Raw genomic sequence first — 22163 nt, forward strand, 5'->3', positions numbered from 1 at the left:
TCAATTGGAGGGCGGTCATGGCACTGGTGTATGGAGTAATACTGTTTATGTACTTCTTAGCGATCTGGACTGCTGCAGGGAACCGCAGGTGGTCTAGAAGAACTTGGTATTTGTAGTCTTCAGTTAAATGGCTGTGAGGGGCAAGCACACTGTCTAGACCTTTCTTAAGCATGAGGAAGTCGCTCTCCTTCCCTGAGCTGAAGATGGATAGCTTTGGCTTGGGGATGCCGAATGATGAAGCTATAGCCATCTCAATCATGTTGGGTGCATTTATGCTGATGGGAGGTTGACTGAGCTGACTGACAGGAGCTACAGGTGGCGGCGTTGCGTAGGATGTGTATACAGCAGGATGTGTATTCTGGGTCACAGGCTGAAAATCGGAGGGTACAGCATAGGTTTGGGGGTACCTGGGTGCAATAAAGATTGACTCATTGGGAATAGTTGCAGGCTGTGCAGATGCACATGGGAGGGTAGGATCATACAGTGGCGGTAGCAGTGCAGCAGTAGCTTCATCTACAGGAGGAGGAGGCGGAGGCCAATGCTCCTCAGGCTGTGTCGATAGAGCTTGGGCAGCAGCAGGGAGTGATGCTGTGAGCACTGCAGTGGTGACTGGAGCTGTCCCTTGTGCTGAAACAGGTGCCACTGTTGTAGGGGGCTGCGGCTGTGGGGGTAATGGCCGTGCGGGCTGCAGAGGTGTAACAAGGAGTCCAGGAGGTGGATTCTGTATTTGAGTAGGCAGCGGTTGTTGCAGTGGAATGGGAAATTGTTCCTGAAGCCATGTGGGGGATCTGACTACTTGAGCATGGCTGGGAGTTGGTGATGAGCTGATTCTCTCTAACTGAGGGAGGCTAGCGTACTGCGTTGGCTGTGCAGCATAGCTATAGGGATAGTGTGGGCGGGCATAGGCGCTCCTTGGATATGACGTCAGCCTGACCTCACTCATCTCGATTTCCAGATCTCTCATCTGTTGGCTTATGGCCTGCCAACGTGCCTCTAAGTGTTGCATTCTGACCTCTGTATTCTCCACTGGCTGACCAAGTACAGGTGTTGACCATCTCTCGGGACTCTGTGGCACTACATACCTTGTGGAGGGGGGTAATAGCTGCCTTTCTGTGGATAGCTGAAGATTTGTCGAGTAACCCAGCTCATAGTCCTCCAGATGTCCGGGAATGTGCCGCACTCTCCTAGGACGGGGACTAGGTAGTCGTTGCTCATCATAGAAGTCTCTGGATGTGGCCATGGCGCAGCTCGTGTAAATCCGGCTCGAAGGACCACTTTTTTTTTTTTTTTTTTTTTTGATGAAGAAATCCTCTTTATTGTATCCAAATAGGAAGCTATATACATCCAGGTATGACAGTGAGTGGAAGATAAGTGAGTATGAGTGTATATGCGTGGGTGTATGTTTATGTATCTGTATACGGTTTCCTATAAAGAACAATGAATAAATGTGTTACACACCAATGAGCACATCAGGTATAAGTGTGCAATGATAATGACGAATACACGGTCATATAACAGGCCTATCATTATGAACACACAGTTATACAGGCATAGGTTAATAGCAATAAACATGGCTGCAATTGCGCTTAGTGTCCACAAGGGCGCGCCAGAGGGCCGCCAACTGACGACAGAGGTTTCATAACTGCGGCCCTCGTGTTCAATGGCGGACAGAGCGAGGCAAATCAATTAACTTTAGTAGAGAACATAAATGCGCTTTGGCACAGCGAAATCACTCTCTGTAAGGTGGATTTACTTATAACACATAGATAACAAGCATTTGGAATACTTACATAGGCATTTACACACAAATAAGCACAAACACACAAAGGTCCACGAGATGCGTCTCACGGTTGTGGCTCCCTCTGCGTACTGAATACCTACTGAGCAGTGCGCATGTCATGGGGAGATGAACGTGACGCAATGACGCTGTCTCTTAAAGGCACAGCAGGTAAGAGCAGGGAAATTTGCACAGTACTGGAGCAAGGGAAGACACCAGTCATCAGGCTGAGCAGCCGCCGGCCGAGCATACAGCTGGTTCTGTAGAGAACAACAACAATTAGACTGTGGAATTGTGACAATTAAGAGGTCACCTTTGGGGATAAATGCTGACTTTCCCTATTTTATTAGCACTTACAGATTTTGCTTTGATGAGACTGTTTTTAGAGATTGCAGTCTTGCCAGATGCTTCTTTTACGTGCTTGTACTACAGTGCTTATGCTCCTCTCAAAATAAGAAAAAGCAACTTTTACCTTGAAATAAGTGAAAAACTCTGTCCATAGAACAAGTGAAAAATGGCTTGGTAAGACTGCTTGAAATAAGAGATGATATTTAGAATACTGAGATCTTAAAATTAGCTGGGAAAACTTATTTTAAGCTATATTTTACCAGGATTGTCAAGCTTATGCGTCTTACCCCTCCTATTGTCCTCATTTATGGCACCAAAAATTATTGTTGCCTTGTCTGAAAAAAATCCAAAAATTCAGCAAGAAAATTCCTTTAAAGTTTCCATTAAAAGTGTTATTTTTTTATAAAAAAATCCCAAATTTGGCGAGGAAAAAAAATTTTTAAAACATGAAAAAAGTGAAATTTGTAAATATTTTCAAAAAATGAATAAAAATATTCCAAAAGAAAAATTGTGAAAGTGATTACATATGTATCAGTAAAACTTCTAATAATTTCTTTAAGAACATTCAGAATTATTATTATTTTTTTAATTAAAAATCATTCAGATTTTCTGGATGTTCTCAAAGAAACATTTTTTCAACATTTTTTTTTCTCCATCAAACAATGTTCAAAAAATGTCCCCCAAAAAATTGAAAATGTGGAAGTTTTCACTGTGAAAATATTTTTTCCCACATTTTCAAACTTTTAAACGGGTCAATTTGACCCACAGGACGACACGGGGGTGAAAATCCAACGTTACAATGCCATTAGAGGCTGCCCCATCTTCTCTTACACTGCCTCTGCTAAAACTGCTTTGGTTTGGGGAATTACTGGGTTGGAACCAACGGCTTGAATTGATACGGATCAGAACTACCACATCTCCATCATCATGCCTCTCCTTTCTGTGCATGACAAATGAATGCAGATAAAAGTTTTACATCTTTTTGAAATACCGGTAAACTGTGTTTCATTTCATAATCCATTATTTATTATGCATTTACAAGTTGAGAAAATGGTTCATTCCTTGTTATTTATTCATACCATTCAACTGAAGTTGCTCCCAAAATCTTTAACAAATAACAAAAACTTACCTTGTTGGGTTGTTGGTGGTTTGCTTGATGACCTGGCAGTAGATTTCATCTCTCAGCATTTCATTTTCCTTGCCTCGCTGCACAGAAAAGCGAAATTCTTTAAATCTCATCAAAGTCTGTCTGAAGTAGATCGAATCACAGAAAGCATGACTGTGTGAACACCAACCAGCAGGATACGTCCCAGGCAGTCTAATCTGGTGCTATTCTTCTTCATTGGCATGTCTTCCATGAACTGCAACAAGTCTGGAGGGATGCATAAATATGTGGATGATGGAGGAGCAGAAAAACACCGACTACCATGTGATAGTGTGGATGCACTTACCCATGAAGCACTGGATAGACAGATCTTTGATTTCTTCATCATTGTAAAGAATGAGGCTCTCCTGAATGGGGATCTGGATGAAAACAAAAGATAATGCAGCTATTTTTTTAGGTTTTATTGACACGGTTGTTCACTTTCAATTCAACTAAGGATGTTAAATAGCTCAGAAATTTTGGTAGCAAAGTGAACCTACAGAGGATAAAGTGGTGTATACATAATTGATCGATGAATGGATGTTATGCCAGTAATGACCACTGATCTTCCAGCGCCATTTCCAGTGGTCACTATGGTAGGTGGCTGAATTATAGAATTCAAATGGCATTAGGTGCTTTAAGAGTGGCAACAGCAGACAGTTAAAACATATCTACATAATCCAATGTAGATAACACAGTGGATTGTATTGTGTTTATTAGTTTTGAGAGAGAAACAAAGCTCTGTTTTGGAATAAGAATCTGATTTGAATTTGTGCTTTCTGAGATGACTGATTCATACATTTTGTTGGACAATCTTCTATTTCACCGAATTCCTAAATAGTGAAAATGCTTTACCTTAACTACTGCATTTCAATTATTCTCTCTATTTGTTTAAATGCAAAACATTGATGAAATAAAAAAATCTTTAATTTATGTTTTTTCACTATGTGGATCAGAGCAAGAACACCAAAGCCTTGTGCTTCTGTGAAAAGCCTTTTAAAAGTTTAGAACAAGTTTTTAAACGCACATGATGGCATCATCTGCATAAAAACGGGAACATTTGGATGTTCTTTTGGAAAATGTATTATATTTATGTAAAGTCTAGGGACTTGATTTATTACCACGAAGAAAGTCTAAAATCAGACATATGTACAAATGTAAAGCAGAATGTTCTAGTTAATGTCATTCACCACAGCACTGACAGAGGTTTTTTTGGACTATAAGTAGGTGATGTCAGTGGCTGAACAACATAATTTTATTTCAGGGAAGTTGGCATTATAGCTGTGCGTTAACTGGCATTTCTGGGACTCTAGGACAGCAGTTTTAAAGGCTTACTCCACACTAAAACATGCGACATCAGAAGGACTGAATTGTCTTACCTTTGTGTGCTGAACTGCCTCTGTAAAATTTCTTCCACTTGCTGGCAGACCTGTAGACCCCACTCTTAGATAAACAAATAAAAGGAGCACAAAATTAGTCTTGTCATGCTACATGAACCTAGCCCACTTTCATCCACAGCAATAATTAGTATTCTAGCATACCGAAAGTACTTTGATGCAAATTCAGCCATTGCAGTAAGCATCTCCAACTCGTGGACAGAGCCCTGCAACGAGCTCTGTCCTGATCTATGTTCCATTGCTGGCATGGGGACTGAGGCCTCTCTGCTGAGCTGCTCTGACTCCTCTCTCCACGGTCTCCTCAGTGGTCTGCTCATGGGACCTGGAGACCGGCTCTCAGGGGAGCCGACAGGTCTAACGATCTTCATGCTTTTCCTCCGGTCATCTCTTCGGTCTAGATGTAGGTAATGATAGTCTGGAGCTGCAGATGGCTGAGTAAGGTTCTCTGGGAAAAGACCAGAGCGCCCTCCCAAGGTGCCAAAACACCAGCCTAGTGGATTACACAGGAGTTAATGGAAAGAACATGTTGATATGCATTAAATCATGGATATAAATATGCATATCTAACCCTGGTCTTGCATAACCGCGCCTAACTCTACAGTGCTGTGTTAGACTGGAAAAAATGGCCCCCTCAAAACCAGAAAAAAAAAATCTTATTTCAAAGAACTTTTACCTTGAAAGAAGTGAAAAAATCTGCCAATAGAACAAGTGAAAAATGGCTTGGGAAGATTTCTTGAAATAAGATATGATATTTAGAATAATGAGATCTTAAAGATTGTCAAGTTTAGGTGTCTTAACCCTCCTGTTGTCCTCATTCACAGCACCAAAAAATAATGATTCCTAAAAATTACCATAAGTACATGAGTGTGCCTGACATCCCAATCCTAAACTCACCGTTTTGGAGTCCTTCCATTGGCAGCAGTTTGATGACGTCACCCTTGTTGAGGTTAAGCAGACTCTTGTCATCCGTTACAAAGCTCTTCAGAGCCACCACATGGCCTGAGTCCTGGAGAGCAGGGAGACAGATGTGCAAGATGGTGACACATGGACTAAAATTACTGAGGCTTTACCAAAAGCAAGAGGGGATATTGTCAGGAGAGGTTACAAAGGTTCAGAAGGAAAGGCAATGAAGTAAACCACGATGGCAAAAAGAGAAGTACCTTGATGAGCTCCCGGAGGAATAATCTGATCATGGCAGTGATCTGAGGAGCTCGGGTGGACTGCAGCACCACATTTTCATTTTTTAGTTCTAGTTCCACTCTGTCGGCACCTTGGAGGTCAACTGACAGCACATCTGCAAAGCTACATTCATAACCTGAGTTAACATTCTGTCCAAGACACATAAGCACATAAGCTGGAATGAATCAAGAAGAAAGTCTGAAAACCTAGAAAGATTAAACAGCAGACAGCACCTGCAACAGAGCTACTGGCGTCACAACTTACTCTAGCTGCTAATGATATATAGTGGAGCGTTTAGCTACTAAGGAGCCAGATATTTGTCTCAGGGGTTGGTGGAGACTATAGTTTTGACTTATTATTATCAGGTGGACACAAACATGGCTATAGTAAATGCTATCCTGTGTCTAATGGATGTGTAACTAGCTTCTTTTTGAGATGATGTGCTCACAACGCGTTCTGTGGTTTATAGGTAATTAATGTCTGCAGCTTTAAAGTCTCCACACGACTGTAATTAGAAGTCATCCCTGTAACTATCCCAAGCTTGTAAAAAAGTCAAAATGACTTCATGAACACAGCTGAGATCTGACATTTTACCGCTCAGAGTTAAAACTGGGCAATATGCAAGTCAGAAAGGAAAGGAGTGGATTTGATCACTGTGCCATCGTAATAACAGTGTGTCACAGTGGTGTAAGGCGCTGGATCAAGACTCCAATCTCTTTGGAGGCGTTGGTTCAAATCCCACCATCACAGCCACTACAGCTCTTTGAAGAATTTCTTTGGGGATTAATACAATTTTACCTTGTCATTTTAAACTAAACCACACATTTTTCTCATTGTAAAACCAAACAGAAAAAGATATTTTTAAAAAAATATGATGTATGTAGACTAAGTGAGACATTTACATTTAGTAAGACAATAAAATGAGGACGTTATTTGAAACAATGTTTAAGTATTTGTCATTTTTTAACAGCTATTGTTACATCCCTGGGCTGTAATACTATATTTCTCTTGTTTGTCTCGCTATACTTTGAATGTTTGATTTGTTTATAATTGTGTCCCTTACAAGGGTGAAACTGAAATATTAGTGAAGTAATTTTGCTTATTCTCAACTGTGTTTACGTTTGCAGACAGAAGGTTTACCTGTAGCTCGAAAGCAGTCGGAGATGTTTGGGGTTGATGCCTGATGCTCCCACCACCTTCAGGAAACGGATTCCACGATGAGAAACACCGAAAACCTGGGCATCCCAACTGTCCGACTGCACATGAAGATAAGACACGAATATCAGCACAAATCAAGTGATCTGGCTGTCAGTGCTGTTTAATTAGTTTCAAGACATATACATTTGTTACAAGCTCCAAGAACGGTGTCCACAAGAAGAAAACCATCTTCACAAGGGAGCACTTCTTGTCTGCGTGCACAAATACTGCAAGTCCTACAAGAATGTCAGTGTGATAAGTGCAACCTTCACATTACCACAGTATAGAAATACTGTTACAAGTAAAGACCCTGCATTAAAAATTTTAACTTAAGTAAATGTACAAAAGTATTAGCATCAAAATATACTTAACGAACCCAAAGTAAAGTACTTTTTATTCATGAATGGTGCATTTAAGGGTCTATAATTGTATTATTAATATTGATACATTAATGTGTCACTTTACTGCTGCAGCTGCAAAGGTGAATTTCAATAAAGTCTCATCTTAATCTAATAAGTTAGTCAAGTGCAAATGGACTACATCATACTTTATTTGTTGATTATATTTTGGATTATTAATCTGTAAAGTCCCTTGCAATTCAGTGTCGAGTAAAACAACAACAAGAACATTTGTCTCTGGACTGTAGTGGAGTATAAGTGTGAGGCAGCAGGAAATGGAAACACTCAAGTAAAGTGCAAGCTCTCTGAAATCAAAAACTGAACTTTTTAACTACAGTACTTGAGTTAAAGTGCATAGTGTAATTACGAGATAACGCCAAGCATGTGCAAAGCAGTAATCAAAGCAAAGGGTGTCGATTTTGAAGAATTGAAAATATAAAACACATTTTGACTTGTTTCAGACACTTGTGTTTACGACATAATTCCATATGTGTTCATTTATAGTTCTGATGCCTTCGGTGAGAATCTACAATGTAAATAGCCATGAGAATAAAGAAAAACCATTAAATGAGAAGATGTGTCCAAACTTTTGACTGGTAGTGCATGTTGTTTGGTAAATTTTGGTACTTTAAGTTGTCAGTTTTCATTTAAAGCAGGTATCTTTGACTACTACAGCACCAGATTTGATGTACCGCAACTAAACAAAAGACACTGGTTGTAATAGCCAACAAACACGACTCATATAGCCAAAGGAATGGCCTCATCAGTCACTGTCCTGCCTCCAAACTCTCCCGCCAACTTGATTTGTGAGCATATATTGAGCATTTGCCAGTGTGTGAGGTTGGTTAAACAAGCACTCGTCATCGTCCCTTATCCCAGGGCCAGACTTGTGCAGACAGAGCAGAATGCCCTTTTAGTTAAATAGACAATAAATAAGTCTTCCAATTAATGGAACAGAGTAACTCTTTTTAGTCATGCACACCTTCACAGGAAACAGTCGAGCGAAATAGTTTTCCCAGTTGTCTCGAGCGGCAATGACAATCCTCTTCTTCATGTTGTCATCCTGGATGGTGCTTATTGACGTTCCAACGTTGAAATTTGCTATACAGAATGGGGAAAAAAAAAAGAGTAATTGACAAATAAATAATGCCGGAACACATTACAACTGATTAAGTGCAGATCTAAAGATATAGAGTATGCCTTCTAGGTACTGGTGAAAGATGAATGGAACAAAAACATGGTGGCATTCAGCTTTATGATGAACGGTGAAAAATCTCACCAAGCAGATCCTTCATCTTCCTCCTCTCTTCTCTGCTGAGCCTTACACAGCTATCAGAATAGGAATCCCTCATGATCTAAAGGAAACATCACATGTTATTCAGAGTATGGCGTCTGCAGGATAGCAGGACACACATGTAAGTATACTGACCTGTTCACACAACAGATTGAGGACGTATGGCCGGTTGAACATCTCTCTGGGGTAGAACACCTACACAGAGGTTTGTGAAGTGAACTTAGAACAACAATATGTCTACTTCAAACTGCCCATGACTACATAGATTAAATGCATTACTATGGAGTAAAATGGATTATTATTAAAGAATTAACCCTAATACCAAACACAAATACAAAAATATAGTATAAGCTCCAACCTGGAACACATAATTGTCTTCGTGTCATTTTTGTTCCCTGTACCTTTTGTCTCCAGTTTTTCTCTCTCCCTTTTCTTGTATGTGACAAGAGTTTAAAGGTATAGAACTAATGAGCTAAATCACACCAAAACTGAAGACTTGGTGATAATCTGTGGGTTGATAAATGCAAGCTACAGGTCTCACTCAATATATAGTAATTTGATATGTAGTTAATATAAACAAATCTCCTCAAGAATGCTCTGATTGTGTTTGTGTTTATCTTACTTCTTTTCGCAGGAACAGTTTTCCCGGCATGTTGGAGTAAGAGAAGTAAACCCCAGCAGAGAAGCGGTGGAGCTTCGATCGAACACCGTCCTCATCTGGCATTGCATCTACAGATAAACAGTACAGTGAATGCTAGTTTGCATCTGTGCTCATATCATCCTTTAATGCTTAAACATGACATGGGAAGAGAAAGGTGAGGAACACCCACTGAGAGATGGTGCAACCATGGGTGGCGGCTCGGGGATGTCCTCAGGTACAGGTGCTGGGTCTAGAGGTGGCGGGGAGTCAGGCGGAGTTGAGGGAGGGCTTCTGGAGCGCTGTGAGCCAAACAGGTCCGCCAGGGAGCGCTGCCTCTGCTTCATGCTGTTGGAGACTACGCGAGCCCTGGTGGGAGGAGAGTCGGGAGGGGACCTTGGACGAGGCTGCTCCTTCTTCATTTGGAGCGGGGGTGGAGGCGGAGGCACCCACTGCTTCTGCACACAGGAAGGACAGGAAAATGTGACAGATATATATGACAGAATAACAAACACAGCTGTAGCACTTGTAATGTTTAAAGGAATATACATTTGGACACATTATATTTGGATCTACAATTCCCTTTTCCAGAATATTCTGACCTTCTGTTGTGGCACTGGTGATTTGTTTTTCAGTTTGGCCAGAGCTTCCTCTTTGGGGTCCATCTTCTTCTTAAAGATTCTTGCAGGAGGTCTAGGGGGGTATAAAAAAAATGGAAAAAAAATATTACAGAAGTTATCAGGGAAAAAGACTCTTAGAGCTCCTCATTTAGCTGGAGATGAGATGCTCTTCAAGGATTTGTCATCTTTGATTTGACACAATTAGGGGGAAACAACTTTACAATTCATATAAAACATTCAAAGGAACACAGAAGAAGTTTCTTAAATTTGAAAAATTGTTGTCCAGGTTGCCTGTACAGAAATTATGCGTACCATGCAACCACAATGCTCCTTCAGTTTAAACTCGGCCTATGACCTCCGTTGCATGTCAGCCACTTTCTTTAGGTTTCTGCAGTTCTAAGTGAAAGTCATTTTGATCGTGCCTTCCACCACAGAAACAGCATCATAAAATTTGCAGAGGACACCACTGTGGTGGGGCTCATCTCTGGGAGGGATGGGACTGCAAACCGGGACAAAGTGGAGCGACTGTCAGTATAGTGTCAACAGAACAACTTGATCCTAAACACGACCAAAACAAAGGAGATCACTGTGGACCACAGAAAGAAGACAGACATTCAGCCACTGCTTATTTCTGTGGACTCTGGAGAGGGTTTCTTGTGTTCGCTTCTTTTGTGTGGACATTATGGACAATCTGACCTGGAGCACAAACACAACAACCACTGAAGAATTCACAGCAGAGACCGCACTTCCTGCAGGTCCTCAGGACCAACAACCTGCCGCAAAGACTGCTGGTGTCCTTTTTTTCTGCTCCATAGAGAGCATTCTCAGTTATAGCATGTGTGTTTGGTTTGCCAGCTACACAACAGCAGACAGAAAGGCTCTACATGTGAGAGACGCCTGGTGCTTCCAGCCCAGCACGGCTCAATTTCTCTAGCCAGACTCTTTTCCTCTGTTGTTCCCAAATGGTGGAACAATCTACCAAACTCTGTGCGTTCTGCTGAGTCGCTTTCAACTTTTAAGAGACAATTGAAGAGTCAATTGTTCAGAGAACACCTAGGCACTTAATCAGACTCCACCTTAGGGGTAGAATAAGTCAGGTGGTCCAAAACCCAGCACTTATTTAGCGCTGACAAAGTATAAAAAAAAAAAAAAGGGGGGGGGTTGGCAATTTCTTCTGCAACTTGATGGCAACACCTTTGACCAATCGCACTTGAAGCACTTTTTGCACTTACTACAGGTTTTTCCTTATGTCTGAATTCTTGCTTGTGTTGTACGTCGCTTTGGACAAAAGCGTCTGCTAAATGAAATTGTAGAATTGTAGAATTGTACAGAGGGTCGTCAATACTTCCCAGAAAAATCACCAGTTGTCCTCTGCTTTCCCCTGATGAAGTGTACAGCTTTCACTGCCTCAGGAAGGCACAAAATATAACCAGAGACCCCTCCCACCCCGGACATCACCTGAATTTCTGCCATCAAGCAGACGTTACAGAACACTGAAAACAAAAACAAACAGACTCAAACAGTTTCTATGCAAATGGCGTTTATGCACTGAACTCAGGACCCATTAAATAATTCTAGTGCTTAATTGGTTTTTATTGGATGGTTTTATGAATGTTTTTCTATCTTTTTATCACTGTCATCAGCAGCAGTGATTTTTCATGAGAAACCTTTTCTGTACTTATTTTGAAGCTTTGTCTTTCATTTTTATGCATTTTATAATATGTACAATGGCAGTTTCTGATAATTGATAATCAATTATTTCTCTGTGAGCTCTTTGGGATGCTATTTAATCAAAGTTGTAATACTCCGTTCAGAAACTGACATCTCTTTCTAAGAGAGTAGCATGTTAAGTCTCTGAAAGATGTGTTAAGAATCTGAATTTAAACTTCTGTAATATTGAAAATGTTACACAGCAAGCACTATTCAGATATTCTGCTTTTACTTTCATCTCACTTCTATTTTAAACTTTAGCTAAAACTTAAAAACTTACCTACAATGTGTCCGGTTTTATTCAAAATTTAACATGTTGTAATTGTGACTTCACATTTTGTCAGTACAAGAAAGCAATAATAGCAAGAGAAAAAAATCAGATACATTATGCCCTTCCATTGTTTAAACACAGAAACTTTGATTTAAAGTCTTAAATCATAAAACTGCAAGGCCACAACAGAATCCTTCAGGATATCAGATCAGATAAAACCCAGTTCAAATTAGTGGAACGTGTCCAAAGAGGATGAAGTTTTAAAACTGACCTGGCAGACTCGAAGGGTTTGGGCTCCGGTTGGGGTCGGCTGTTGTACCGTTTGATGATGTCTCGAATGTTGGAGGTGGGCTGAGGGTGAGGCTCAGGCTCAGGCTCAGGCCGAGGCTCAGAGGGAGGAGATGGGGTACGTTTTTCTTTTGGGGCCTTCACTTTTCGTTCAGGAGGCGTGGAGGAGGAGGAGTTTATTGTGGGAGAGAAGAAGCAGAAACTGAATCTCAAGCTAAATGCATTTTTAATATGCAGTGAGGAGCAAAAACATCAAGACCACCACTGCCTAATATGCTGCTGGTTCTGTAAGCCACAAAAATGTAGCCTGTTTTCACAAGAAATAGGAAAGTGAGCATGTTTTCCATGAATGTGCAATAAGTTCACCCCAACAGCATTGAAGCTGGTGAAGTATCACTAATAAACAGCTGTCAGTTTAGAGGTATGTCTGGTGCAGTTTGACATATTGTAAAAAACAAACAAAAAAACAGAAAACATTCTGATATTGTGAATTGAAGATGTTCAAAGTCAACTTTGAGATATCACTTAACTAGACAAATACGAGCTTATTCAGTGTATTTGGAGATCAATTTTTAAAATAAATTTGTTTTCTGAGTAATTAGTAGTTTTTTGAACTTGTCTCATCTTCTTACCTTTTGGCTTGGGTGCCACAGGTGGGGGAGATGGAGGAGGTGAGTTATGTTGCTCCTTGGGTGGGCTGGGGGGCGCTGGCCGTGGCTTTGGGGTTTTGACTTTACGCTGTTCATGAATGCCTGTGGGACAGTGGAGGAGAAAAATAATGATGACTGAAAAAACCATGACTTAAATAGTACAGTGAGCTGTTACAAAGTCAATTTAATAATTACAAGCAGCGTCGTCACTTGGCGGCCATCTTAGGACAGGGAACTGCTCTGGCGCACTGTACTGTAGCCAATGGTAAGGTGGATGATTTCCTCACTTTAACACTCATAACTCGCTCAATTCTTGATTGATTTACAAACGGTTTAGTTTATTACAAACCTTATTAACGTGGCTATGATTCAGGCTAAATTTCGAAATCGCAGCTTTTCGTTTTGAAAAATGCGGCATAGTTGTGTGTCTTTTCTGCCTGGCTCAAGGCTGAGAACACAATCTGATTTTAAATTATTAGGTTTTCCTGAGACCAACGTTTTTTGAGAACCTAATCTTTAGGCGAAATTACATTCTTTGTGGTGATGGTTGTATTTATTTGCTTGTTAAGAGACTCTGATTGAGACCTTAGACTTATTGTTTGTATACATCTATGCCTGGATTAGTTAGCCTGCAGCCGAAATGCATTGTGGGTAATGTAGGCACCAGGTTCATGAAAAGAAAAGACAACATCTCTGTTTGTAGTGCATTGATTTTGGTTGAGCTTTGTTTTTATCTGTGCATTAGAAAGCTGATAGTAATAAAGAAGTGCAATGCTAAATATTAAAATTACATTTACATCCATTTATGCTGAAAAAAGATGATATCTGTGTTCATTTTTTATTTTTTTGCAGTGGCAGCCTGAAGTTTAGAGAAGTGGAAGGTCCTCGCTGCAGTCCTCAAACCAGCAGGATAAAATTCTGAAGATTACAATATAAGTATAAACCATAAATTAAGAATAGTAAGACACTAAATAACCTTTGACTAAAAAGACAGCTAGCAGACAATTTTCATGCCCGAGATTTAGAAATAAATAAATTCAAAAGCTTAACATGATACTGTGCAGCTAGTTAGAGATATTGGTCATCAACCTTTAATCTTGTTTTTTTAAGAAGGCAAGATTAACTTAAAAATTGCCCACTCCATTGTTGTAACTTCAGTTGGTTATGGGACACTGCAAAAATCCTGGAAAATGATTTACTCAAAAGAGTGGGAACCTTGTTATTATTTTTCTTTATTCATTATTTATTTTTTGTTCAAATGGCATTATTTTTTTCATTTTAGCATTACTTTTTTGTTATTTATTCATCATCATTTATTTATTTTGTCTATTTGAATATTGTAAATATTAAAGATTGACAGTATCATATCTGTGTGTGTATAGCTATTTCTTTATTACCTATCTTAATATAATTTTTATATGAATTCAATGGTTTTAATTATTCTTAAGTAAGCAGAAAAACAAGTACATCTCTGACGTTTATAACAAACCAAGCTGTTGTAAAATCGGTTGAAAATTGAGCAATCTAGAGTGATTTTAAAATCCATGCTCCATTGACTTTAATGTTATGAGTGATCGAGCAGCCCTGTCCCAAGATGGCCGCCATGTGGCGACGTTGCTCTCCACAGGCTGACAGCGCTCATGAGACATCTAGTGTTTGTATATATCTATGGGTGCACATGCCATGGCAATGTACAGCTTCTTTGGCAGCATAAGGGGAGCTACACAATACTTGACAGATGGTTTTCATTGATAAGAAGCTTTATTGTCATTGCAAGGGTTCTCTTCACAATCATGGGGAAGAAGCTGTGTCTCAGTCTGTTGTTGACTGAGTGTGGCTGATCAGTGTGTATCACTAACTGCTGTTTATCAGCTCAACTCACCAATCTTCTGGAAGTAGTCCCTCTTTTCTCTGAATGACTGCAGGTCATCTGGATCTAAATCCTCATCACTTACTGGCTGTTAAAGTAAAGGACAGCATGTTACCACAAATAAGGAGAAAGGACACGCAGTGACAACTTCATGACATTTAGGGAATTAAAAGTTTCTGTATTATTGATCTTTTCATTGATATTAATTACAAGAAAAAATCATATGAAAACATATCAAAACCAGCAATTAATGTATTTACTAATAAACATTGTGTGTGAAAGTCTGATTTCATACTAGCATTGTTACTACTAAAATTACTAAAACCACTTCTGTCGAGCTACACCGTTCACCATCACCATGATCGGTAGGTTATTTTGATTTACTAACATACGCATCAAGCTCTGTCCACAAATATTCAAATATCAAATGTGGAATAATTTTTATTTTTGCCAAATTTGGGGATTTTTTTTTAAATAAAACTTTTAAGGGAAACTTAAGGAATTTTCTTCCTGAAGATTTTGCAAATTCTTATAAATTTGGGGGATTTTTTGCTGAATTTCTGATTTTTTTTGCAGTCAAGGCAACGATATCTTTTGGTGAAGTAAATGAAGACGACAGGAGGGTTAAGACACCTCAGCTTCACAATCCTGATGAAATACAGCTTAAAATAAGTTTTTCTGGCTAATTTTAAGATCTCAATATTCTAAATATCATATCTTATTTTAAGAAATCTTACCAAGCCATTTTTCAGTTGGTCTATTGGCAGATTTTTTCACTTTTTTCAAGTGAAAAGTTCTTGGAAATAAGTTTTTTTGTTTTGTTTTGAGAGGGGCATTTTTTTTCCAGTGTGGTGTTTTAGTTTTTCCATCCAGAACTTGTTTTGCATTTAACACTTGGACAGACATGATTCATGCCTCACACATACACCACTCACATTACTGATTTTGATAACCCTATACTATTTTGGCTTTGATTTCAGTTAATAAAAAGATTTAATTGCTCTACTTTCTGTTACTCTCCTTTTGTTGTGGCCATCTTAAACCAGGTCGCTGAGAGCCACAAAAATAATAATATAATAATAATAATAACTTTGTTTATCAAGCGCTTTCAGTCAAAGTGCTGTACACAAAAAAAAGTTTAAAGTATTAGGAGATGGACTAACATATTGTTGTTTTAGTATTTTCTCTTAATTTGTTGCACATCTTCTGAAAAACAAGAATGGCACACAGTACAGTATGAGAACATACTACACCTCTGGCTCAGGCGTACGTTGAAGTGTGGGTGCTTTAGGCTGGGCGGGTGCTTTAGGCTGGGCGGGTGCTTTAGGCTGGGCGGGTGCTTTGGGTGGGGTGGGTGCTTTGGGTGGGGCAGGTGGGGGTGAGGGTGATGCAGAGGAAGGCGAGCGTGAGCGTTCCCTGGAGTGCCGCACAGACTGACGCTTCTTATTCTTTCTCTGCTGCTCCTGTGTCTGCTGCTGAGACAGAGTCAACGCCTGCAGGGTCATCTGCTGGGCCTAGAAGGATGGAAGGGAAAACAGACTGTGGGCGAGCAAGCAGGGGAGAAGCATACGTATAGATGGAGGAAGGAGTAAGTATAGGCTGAAAACAACTCGACGACACGATTCTGACCATGAGAGCGGCTTGCTGGTTGATGAAAGCCTGCTGCGTTGCTGCCGCCTGCATGGGGTCAGGGACAGGTGGTGCAGCGACAGGAGCCTGAGGCATCATCATGGCTGTGTGGGGACGAATATGACAAACTCTTATACACATTTATTTATGAGACAAAGGAATTTACGGCAAAAACTCAAAATCTTACCAAGTCTGTTTGTCTTATTTTTAGTCGAAATGTCTCATTCCACTTGATTTAAGATAAATTCACTTAACAAGTAACATTTCAGCAAGATGGAGGGACTTGTTCTAGGACTATGCATCTTAAATATCTTGTTAAGTCAAACAATCTTGACATTATCGTGTTTTGATCCTCCTGTTGTCCTGTGGGTCAAATTGACCCTTTTGAAGTTTAAAAATGTGGAAAAAAAACATATTTTCAGTGAAAACTTCTGATGTCCACATTTTCAACATTTTTTGGGAAATTTTTGAACATTTTTGATGGAAAAAAAAGAAATGTTGAAACTGTTCCTTTAAGAACACATAAAAATCAACCAAAATCCTGCGAAATTCGCTGGATTTTGTTTGGTTTTGATGTGAATGTTCTTAAAGAAAATATCACAAGTTTTACTGATATATATGTAATCGCTTTAGATATTTTTAGGATTTTTTGGGGAAGATTTTTATTCATTTTTTGAAAATATTTATAATTTTTATCTTTTTAAATTTTTTTACATTTTTATTTCTTGCCAAATTTGGGGATTTTTTTTTGAATAAAACTTTTAAGGGAAACTTAAGGAATTTCTTCCTGAAGATTTTGAAAATATTTATAAATTTGGGGAATTTTTTGCTGAATTTTTGGATTATTTTCAGACAAGGCAACAATGTTTTTTGGTGCCGTAAATGAGGACAACAGGAGGGTAAAGACACCTAAGCTTGACAATCCTGGTAAAATATAGCTTAAAATAAGTTTTCCCAGCTAATTTTAAGATCCCAATATTCTAAATATATCTAATTTCAAGAAATCTTACCAAGCCATTTTCACTTATTCTATTGGCAGATTTTTTCCCCACGTATTTCAAGGTAAAAGTTCCTTGAAATAAGTTTTTTTTCCTTTTTTTGAGAGGGGCTTTTTTTCCAGTGTAATTTCTGCACATTTATATATATATTTATATTTGTATACATGGATGTACATAAATCAAATCAGGCATGCCATTGTCAACTGGGGTCTATATGTCTTTGTTTATGTAAACAAATGAATTTTTCCACCATAATTTTGTTGCAGAGCCCAATGAGCTGCTTGCTCAATTGTGAATGAGTCCACATAGTATTCTTTAAGCCAGTTGTCCATACTAACACAGTTCTTTTTCAGTTTATTACTACTGTCCACAGAAATAGAGTAGCTTTGCTTTAGCTGCTTCCTTAGCAAACATGTGGCGGAACAATAACAAATCCAAACATTTACTATTTATGCCATTCTAGTGCCATTACATGTGCGAAGGGCCATTTCTTTAATCTACAGTGAACAGTTTTAAATACAGAGTTGTGTCTGAATTCACTTGATCATAGTTTCTTGTAGGGGTTTACCTGGCATGGTTGGCATGGTTTGCATGGCTGGCATCATGGGAGCTCCACCATAGCTGGGCATCGCTGGGTTGACTCCTACACACAGTAAAGGAAAGATTTCACATCTCAAAGACTATGTGTCTCATTGAACTGCTCAGAAGAGAATATCTGTTGGATTTCTCTAATTTTGAAAGGAATTCACCTACTATGTGAAGTGCCCTGTGATGGCACATTTTGTGAATTAGCATTATAGGAAGAAAACTGAACTAAACTGAACTGATCACATAGAGGATTAGCTTATTAAACAATAGTGAAAGGTTATGCTAACCTAAATATTCTAGACACAATCAACCAAGAAGCAACAGTCTTTACACTGCTTTAAAGATGTTCAGTCATATAGTGTATTTTTATGCGTTTCCTAAAGACAAGGGTGTTGCTCTAACTGTGTAAAGCAGTTTGAACCTTTCTGATGATACTATGACATTTACAGAGTTTAAGGGTCAAGGAATTATAAATCTGCAGTTACTGAAAAAATATGAGAAATCAGATCTGTATTTGCAGCTGGTCAGACACTCAAAGCGCTCCATCGAAATGACTTTCTGTTTAAATAGGAGAAACCCATAGAGAATTTGGACTTCTACAGAAAACGAACTAGTCTATTGTCCATTCCAGTAAGTCTGATGTGGTGTGGACAGCTTTAAAAAAAAGACAAAGCAAACTTTTTCTGTGCAAATGAATTAGCAATATTTTTCATAACTAATGGAGTGACAAACTTTTTCTGGCAACAGCAGTACTTTCCCCCAATTTCTCAATGATAGTGTCAACATGCTGACACCATGATGGCTTGAGAAAATCTTCCAACCAGAAAAAGTTTGATTCTTGATGACACACATGAGAACTGATCACTTACCCATAGGATAGACAGGCATGGACATCGGCATACCTGAAAAACAGAATGTCCAGTTTTGATTTCAGTTTACAGAGATTTTTATTTCAAAATAAGATGTCATGAGCTAGAATCCTCTTACAGGTTTTCAGAGACAACATTTTCTGACATAGGCATGACAAACCTGGTGACATTTGCAGTTCTCTGGTTTGATGTTCTCACTTTGATTATGCTATTCTGTATTTCAATACTTCTTTACTAGTTTGCACCTTTTGGTTGTAAACTCTAACATTTTTTTGGCTTAAATAACCTAACTTGTTAAGCCTTAGAAAGAAAATATGAACATTTAATGTAAATGATGCCAACAAATCAGTGGGACAGTTCTATTAAGTTGTGTAATTTATGTGGGGAATGCACGGTACTGTAAAATTTTATGATGAGTTATACATTTATGGACCTGACTCTATATTAAAGAACCTTATCTTTGATCATTAATTTAACATAATTGAGTAGAAAAATCAACTATCACTTTCGGAATTTAAACTTTTGAAATCATTTGACTACATGTTGGCTTATTTGCAAAGATTTCACAGAGTAAATTGCACTAAGGCCAAGATTTTCAAGACATTCTTCTTGCGTTTTACGTGAAAAAAAAGATGATCAACATTTTTAAAAAATGCAAATCATGATAAAAGTGTCTCAGTCGGAACTAATTGAAAGTGCATATGCAAGAATGAGTTGTGATACATGTCAGTATCCCCGCTTCAGCCCATGCTTGGCGTTCTCTTTCTCCTTTTCCCTTCTATTCAGTTTTGCCTGCTTTTAGATTGAGGTTTGGTTTAGTTTTCTCTTAAGCTTAGTTTCCCCATCTTGTATTGGTTCGAGTTTGTTTTATGTAAAAATCTATTATTTTGAATTCTCTGCCCGTCTCTGCCTCATCTGTGTCTGCAAGCAGTTCAGGTGGCATAAAACGCCAAATGTGGCTTTGAACTGTTGTCCCATGCACCTTGCTTAACCAAACTGAGGGGCTTCTGTTTCCCAAACTGAAATCATACTTGTGTGGCTGTCAGTTTCAGAGTACGATGATGAGGTCGTCTAAGCTGTTGAGGAGAATCTAGAGACTCAAGATGTGACCTCCTTCCACAAAGACTTGGCAAAGCTTGAATATTGGTGGACCAAGTGCATTGAAGTTAAAGGAGACTACGGTGAAAATGATGCAAATGTGATGCTGTTTTGGTAAGGCTGAGAAGTTTTTAGAAAGTACCCCTGTATGCTAATTTTTAAGACCCATTTTTTAAGACCCATCTTAAAACACATTATTATTCCCTGGCTTTCCTTCCAGCATGAGACACTGATTTTATTTATTTTTAGTGCCTTTATTGTGCATTTCAGATTTTATTTGTTTTTTAGTGCCTTTTATTTTGCAATTCTATTTGTTTTTAGCACTTTTATTATGTGTCTCTGTACGTATCTCTGTACAGCACTTTGGTTCAATCTGTGGTTGTTGAAAGTGCTATAAAAATAAAGCTGAATTGGACAATTTTGCAGGATTCCTACATGGTTCACTGCATAGGATACACTTTAAAGGAAAATTCCCTGTATTTTTCCTCCTGCCATATTTCCCATTATTGTGTCTGAGGGTCATACTAACTTTGCGCTTCACTTCTCTTGCAGAGATTTGGGAAAACAAGGAGTTGCACACAACAGCATGTGAACAGCAGCAATGGGGCAAGTAGCATGGGCTTCCTGCAGCTTTCCAAAAATGCACCTTTTTGCATGAATGGTTACAGGAATTTTCAGTGTGTTAAAGCTGTTTTGGCAGCACAAAGGACACTTTTCATAATTCAAGTTGATCAGTATGTGCCGTATAATTTAGATGGGTAGCAGTTGTCTTACCAGATCCATACATGGGTCCAATCCCTCCTCCTCCTCTCATCCTGCGATTCAGCATGGCTACTCTTTCCATATCCTACACAGATAAACATGAATGAGTCGTACAGGACAGTATGAATGACAGACCAGCCACAAACAGGAGCAACGGCTGGAAAAAGTGCAGAAAAAAAAACGTTCAGACTTCCTGACTTCACACACTCAGTAACAGGATACAGACGGTGATAAACAATCCAGCAGGAACCAATGAGCATGCTCAGTGCAAGATAATTAGCAGCAGGCACACATAGTCCTATTTTAATTACAGCCTGAATAACAAGATGAATTGAAGACATCACTGACCGGAGGTCCTTGGTCCAGTACAGGGTCAAATAAATCATCAACATAGGCATCCATCTGTCGACCACGCCCTGCAGACAGGTAGAGGTATTTGTTAGTGGAGCAATAACACTTTGGATCTTTACTGACACTAACCACTGTTTCTGTGTCATGCTATTCACTTTCCACTAAAAACTGAGTATGAACTGTATAAACACTACATACACACGTGGACAAAATTGTTGGTACCCCTCAGTTAAAGAAGGAAAAACCCACAATTCTCACTGAAATCACTTGAAACTCACAAAAGTAACAATAAATAAAAAATTATTGAAAATTAAATAATCAAAAACAGCCATCACTTTTGAATTGTTGATTAACATAATTATTTAAAAAAACAAACTAATGAAACAGGCCTGGACAAAAATGATGGTACCTCTATAAAAGATTGAAAACTATTTGACCAGAGTGACATGATTAACTCAGGTGTGTCATTCAATTGACATCACAGGTGTTTCCAAACTCATAATCAGTCAGTCTGCCTATTTAAAGGGAGACAAGTAGTCACCCTGCTGTTTGGTGAAAAGGTGTGTACCACACTGAACATGGACAACAGAAAGCGAAGGAGAGAATTGTCCCAGGACATCCGGAAAAAAATTATAGACAAACATCTTAAAGGTAAAGGCTATAAGACCATCTCTAAACAGCTTGAAGTTCCTGTGACAACAGTGGCTCATATTATTCAGAAGTTCAAGACCCACGGGACAGTAGCCAACCTCCCTGGACGTGGCCGCAAGAGGAAAATTGATGACAAATTGAAGAGACGGATCGTTGGAATTGTATCCAAAGAGCCCAGAGCAACCTCCAAAGAAATTAAAGGTGAACTCCAAGGCCAAGGTACATCAGTGTCAGATCGCACCATTCGTCGTTGTTTGAGCCAAAGTGGACTTCATGGGAGACGACCAAGGAGGACACCACTGCTGAAAAAAACTCATAAAAAAGCCAGACTGGAATTTGCAAAAATGCATGTTGACAAGCCACAAAGCTTCTGGGAGAATGTCCTTTGGACAGATGAGACCAAACTGGAGCTTTTTGGTAAGGCACATCAACTCTAT

The 22163-nt window shown here is 39.1% G+C and overlaps 1 protein-coding gene and 1 long non-coding RNA gene across 2 annotated transcripts in view; one reads left to right on the plus strand and one right to left on the minus strand.

Annotated features, from left to right (window-relative positions):
* Positions 1-1300: 1300 nt before the first annotated feature.
* LOC110963528 (unconventional myosin-XVB-like) overlaps positions 1301-22163 on the minus strand; it is an 87933-nt gene continuing 67070 nt past the window's right edge. Inside the window, exons 30-49 of the mRNA XM_051939570.1 lie at positions 16410-16513; positions 16034-16294; positions 14793-14868; positions 12893-13012; positions 12244-12403; positions 9974-10064; positions 9565-9829; positions 9357-9463; positions 8870-8929; positions 8720-8795; positions 8423-8541; positions 6986-7101; positions 5827-5968; positions 5561-5672; positions 4811-5156; positions 4649-4712; positions 3577-3649; positions 3421-3497; positions 3255-3331; positions 1301-2037 (exon numbers count right to left, since the gene is read on the minus strand). Coding sequence (XP_051795530.1) covers positions 1878-2037; positions 3255-3331; positions 3421-3497; positions 3577-3649; positions 4649-4712; positions 4811-5156; positions 5561-5672; positions 5827-5968; positions 6986-7101; positions 8423-8541; positions 8720-8795; positions 8870-8929; positions 9357-9463; positions 9565-9829; positions 9974-10064; positions 12244-12403; positions 12893-13012; positions 14793-14868; positions 16034-16294; positions 16410-16513 — 2606 coding nt within the window. The 3' untranslated portion in view covers positions 1301-1877. The remainder of the gene's footprint in view (positions 2038-3254; positions 3332-3420; positions 3498-3576; positions 3650-4648; positions 4713-4810; positions 5157-5560; positions 5673-5826; positions 5969-6985; positions 7102-8422; positions 8542-8719; positions 8796-8869; positions 8930-9356; positions 9464-9564; positions 9830-9973; positions 10065-12243; positions 12404-12892; positions 13013-14792; positions 14869-16033; positions 16295-16409; positions 16514-22163) is intronic.
* LOC127531119 (uncharacterized) lies at positions 16179-20569 on the plus strand. Its single transcript, XR_007938017.1, has 3 exons — positions 16179-16368; positions 19911-20076; positions 20515-20569. It is a non-coding gene; the product is annotated as an uncharacterized LOC127531119 (long non-coding RNA).

This window comes from Acanthochromis polyacanthus, chromosome 19 (assembly GCF_021347895.1).
Source record: "Acanthochromis polyacanthus isolate Apoly-LR-REF ecotype Palm Island chromosome 19, KAUST_Apoly_ChrSc, whole genome shotgun sequence".
Classification (NCBI taxonomy): Eukaryota; Metazoa; Chordata; class Actinopteri; family Pomacentridae; genus Acanthochromis; species Acanthochromis polyacanthus.